The 4012-nt window shown below is 38.3% G+C and overlaps 1 protein-coding gene across 1 annotated transcript; it reads left to right on the top strand.

Annotated features, from left to right (window-relative positions):
• The first annotated feature begins 807 nt into the window (after nt 1–807).
• On the top strand, nt 808–3726 carry LOC140805676 (stromal cell-derived factor 2-like protein). The gene is made up of 6 exons (XM_073161933.1): nt 808–1139; nt 1621–1761; nt 1859–1999; nt 3112–3161; nt 3261–3390; nt 3519–3726. The coding sequence occupies exons 1-6, from the start codon at nt 1041–1043 to the stop codon at nt 3600–3602; spliced, it is 645 nt and encodes a 214-aa protein (XP_073018034.1). The 5' UTR covers nt 808–1040; the 3' UTR covers nt 3603–3726.
• The last annotated feature ends 286 nt before the right edge of the window (nt 3727–4012 follow it).

Below are 4012 nucleotides of genomic sequence, written 5' to 3' on the forward strand. Positions count from 1 at the left end.
GTTAAATCCAACTAGGGTCACTCAGAAACATTATTTTCGTTTTTTTTTTTAAATTACAATGAGATTCCGTACATATATTTCAATTCACGTCTTTTTATAAAGGCGATTTATATCACTATACTAAGAGATGTGCGACGAATCGAAATATTAACACTTGTGACGATAAACCTTAGCACAAAATTTAAGCAATTCTCTATCACACCACCCGCTAACACGATATATAAGGTGAAGGAAAGTGTTAAACGCTTAACCAAATCGATTTGAATGGCTCCCCGAACCCGAAGAAGTAGAGATCAAGACGGATATGAGGATAAGGATGGAGATACGAATGACAAACCCGCTCCCACTCTGTCCCATTACCATCACTAGGCATAAACCTCACCAATGCCAAACTCATGGTTGAGTATCATTTTGTATTGTAGTATCAGACTTAGTATTATATAATATCGCAACAATCTATCTCTTAACAACGCCGTTTACATGATTTCAAATATTCGTTTAACAAAACAAAAGTCTTTATCCTGTAAGTAGGGTCGATTATATGAATCATCCTATGTAATTGTGCTATATCTTATATTATATTATAATATATATTTAGATAATACATATCATGTTTGATAATTTGTATCTACGTTTCTTTTGGTCTCCTCCTTTGAAAATTAAATCCTACGAAGAATTAGATGCGGCCACGTCGAGTCGAATGGACGCGGACAATTAACTAATTGAAACTATCCACGTCAGGGACTTGCCACGTGGAAACATAACATTGGACGTGGACACGTCGAGTCGAATGGCAACATACTTTCGATAAACAGTCAAATCTGTTATTGGAAGCGACCTCGATTGAGCTCCGACGTCGTTTAGAGGATCCAACCGTGGCTCCCTCCGGCCAACAGAACCTAACTCGCAGGAAACCCGCGGCAACGTCCTCCGTTACGGATCCGACCAGAATAGTATACAGAGAGTCCGCTAAACCTCCGTCTGATTCCGATAACCTGCCCTTTTGGCTGAGGTCTTGGTTTGTAGCGCTGTTGCTGGTCATGGCTTGTTCGTTTATTGCCCTGGCGATTTTCCTGTACTTCACGCTGGACTCCGACTACGCATCCGCTCCTGTTTCCGCTGCTTCCGAAGGGGTTCAGGTAAGTGATCGCGTTTTCGTAATAGATTTCGTGTTAATGTCGATATAGGTGTGTTGGTTGTTTATAAATTACCTGCTCATGGAATAGTTAATTGTGGGATGATGTAGTTGGTTGATTGTCGGGACTCTGGGCATGAATTGGAGACGTGGAGTGGGGATTCCTCAGTTAAAATAATAGTAATATTAGATAGTTAAAATTTTAAATGTACAACCTCAGTTCAATTTCAAATTTAGTTTTCCCATGTTCATTTTCTGAGATTTTTCTCATCCTCTCCTTTTATCTTGGGGATCCATTAAGAACTCAACTACTATACCAGCTAATTGGTTGACAATTTCCTCCCAAATTTATGGCTAGCATGTGTGCAATGCGTCGGTGATTGGATCCATAAAATGTTTTTGTTATTTGATCAGTTGGTGATATGTCTATTATGGGTTTCTACAGTTCTTTTCATGGCTTTGTGTATTTCTCGAACTGTTTGTAGATTACCTACGGTTCTGTCATAAAGCTTATGCACGAGAGAACAAAATTTCGGCTGCATTCTCATGATGTACCTTATGGGTCTGGTAGTGGGCAGCAATCTGTTACTGGTTTCCCCAATGTTGATGATTCTAACAGCTATTGGGTATGTTGTGTGCTATTCCATATATGTGTTTTTACCTATGTATCTGGTGTTTATTAATATTTATTCATGTTTTAATTGGAGTCGTTTTACTATGAAGATTGTGAGGCCTGCATTAGATTCCAATGCAAAACAAGGTGACACAATCAAAATTGGGAGCCTTTTAAGGCTGCAACACATGAGGACTAGGAAATGGTTGCACAGCCACTTGCACGCATCCCCCATATCCGGCAATTTAGAGGTCAGTATACATGTGCTTTCCTAAGATTTGTTCATAGTTGTTAAAAGCCCAAAAGGCTTGCACCTAACCTCAAGCAGTGAGGCTCCTCATTTGGGCCTAGACTCAGGCCGAGGCTTAGCTTTTCAGTTTAGTGCATGCCTTGTCTGTAAAGCATGAGCTTGGTGCGCTTTAAATGCTCAAGGCATCGCTTAAGTGGGCCTTAGCTGTTGGGACAGTGATTCTATTGTGAAATTCAAGATCATAGTAATTTAAGTTGGTGTATAAGCTGATGAATCTTTGTTTTACTGTTGATTAACAGGTGTGTAAATTACACATTATATGATATGCGGTGAAAATATTTCTAATATCTAAATTCTTGTTTATTATATGTAAGCACTCCTCACTTCAATAAGTCACATACTTAACATACGCATGCTTGCGCTCTATATTGTTTGCTAGAATTTGGAGCTCTGTAACTGCGGCGTATGTTTTTTGCTCACTAATGCTTGTGCATATTGTTGTAGAACATGAAGCAGCCAATAATTATCTTACGCAATCTTCTTTGCATCTTGAATTTGAGTCTCATTAGTAATGAGACTGGCTTAGTCGTGGGATTTCTGTTATAAAGTTTGAATTTGTCATTTTGTTGTCCGAATCATGAAGCTTTTTGCCAAGGATGGGTTAAAGCATACGACTTTGGAATAAACTGGTTTAAACAACAATCGAGAGATTCTCCCTTCTCCTCTTATTGTGAGTATCATCAAGAATCCCATAGGCCATATTTATGATGTGTGCATAAAGGAAGAACTTCTGGCCACTGAATTTAGTGCATGTCGTGCGGCCCCATATCTATGCTGCTGTATGTGTGAACTCATACAGAAAAAGAACACAGTGCTGCCTTTTGAACTTATTGATGCAGAAAATGGCAGTATCGATTGTGCTGCCTAATCAAATTAATTAGTTTTGCTAGATAATCGTGTGCTCCTTTCTCAACTGGTAGAAGTATCTATAGCTCCTTTAATAGGATACTTTCTGACAGTTTAATATTGTCAGATCTGGTTTTATATTTAAAAAAAATGTTTAAATGCAATGCCTTAATATTAATTATAGACTCATATAAGCAAAACATTCAGGTCAGCTGCTTTGGCTCTGAGGGTGAGTCAGATACGGGCGATTACTGGAGGTGAGTTTTTTTTGTTATTAATATCCATCATGTCATCATTTGGCGTTCTTTGTGAAACGTGCTGATCTTTTTGAATTTTTTTTCTTTATTGTGCTTTAGTCTTGAAATCGAGGGAAGTGGGAAGACTTGGAGGCAAGATCAAAGAGTAAGACTTCGTCATGTAGACACCGGTGGTTACCTGCACAGTCATGACAAGAAATATACCCGTATAGCTGGTGGTCAGCAAGAGGTAAGAATCAAATGGTAGCAATAATTTTCACCAGCCGGGTTTCCAGTCGAGGACCGCTGAATAAAGTTTCAAAGCAATCTACTTAACCCAGTAGCTCTAATGACGATTGATTTGCATGTCATCTGCAGGTTTGTGGTGTCCGAGAGAAGCGTGCTGATAATGTTTGGTTAGCAGCAGAGGGCGTATATCTCCCAGTTATGGAAAGCAAGTGACATCGCGGAAAACGTATCACAGTCTAATCATGTTTTCCAAGAATTCTTCGAAGGGTTAGAACAATCATAAGATAACTCGTGTAATTTTGATATAGAGAAATTAATATCACTAAGAATACAACAAGTTCAGGTACCTCAGTAGTTTTCCAGGTTTGAACTTGATCTTTTTTTTTTTTTACCATAAAGTAGATCTTGAATTACTGCATCATCTCTTGAACAATGAAGTTTCAAACTCCTTGTTCTTTTAAACCTACTACTTAAAATAAACAGTGAAGGGTTGAATGCTTAAATTTTTTTGATGCCTCAGGATGTTGTTGAAGAGATTTATGTGTACGATAAGATCAACGCGCTATAAGCAATGATTTTTATTATTAAACCTTTCCTCTAGACTAAAAAAATTCAATGTCATC

Source organism: Primulina eburnea, chromosome 11 (assembly GCF_022965805.1).
Source record: "Primulina eburnea isolate SZY01 chromosome 11, ASM2296580v1, whole genome shotgun sequence".
Classification (NCBI taxonomy): Eukaryota; Viridiplantae; Streptophyta; class Magnoliopsida; order Lamiales; family Gesneriaceae; genus Primulina; species Primulina eburnea.

What these genes read in the sequence shown, in the direction of transcription:
- LOC140805676 (XM_073161933.1), top strand. Translation starts at nt 1,041, where the DNA reads ATGGCTTGTTCGTTTATTGCCCTGGCGATTTTCCTGTACTTCACGCTG. An exon ending in CTGCTTCCGAAGGGGTTCAG is followed by an intron (nt 1,140 to 1,620) that starts GTAAGTGATCGC and finishes AACTGTTTGTAG; the next exon opens with ATTACCTACGGTTCTGTCAT. An exon ending in TAGCTGGTGGTCAGCAAGAG is followed by an intron (nt 3,391 to 3,518) that starts GTAAGAATCAAA and finishes TGTCATCTGCAG; the next exon opens with GTTTGTGGTGTCCGAGAGAA.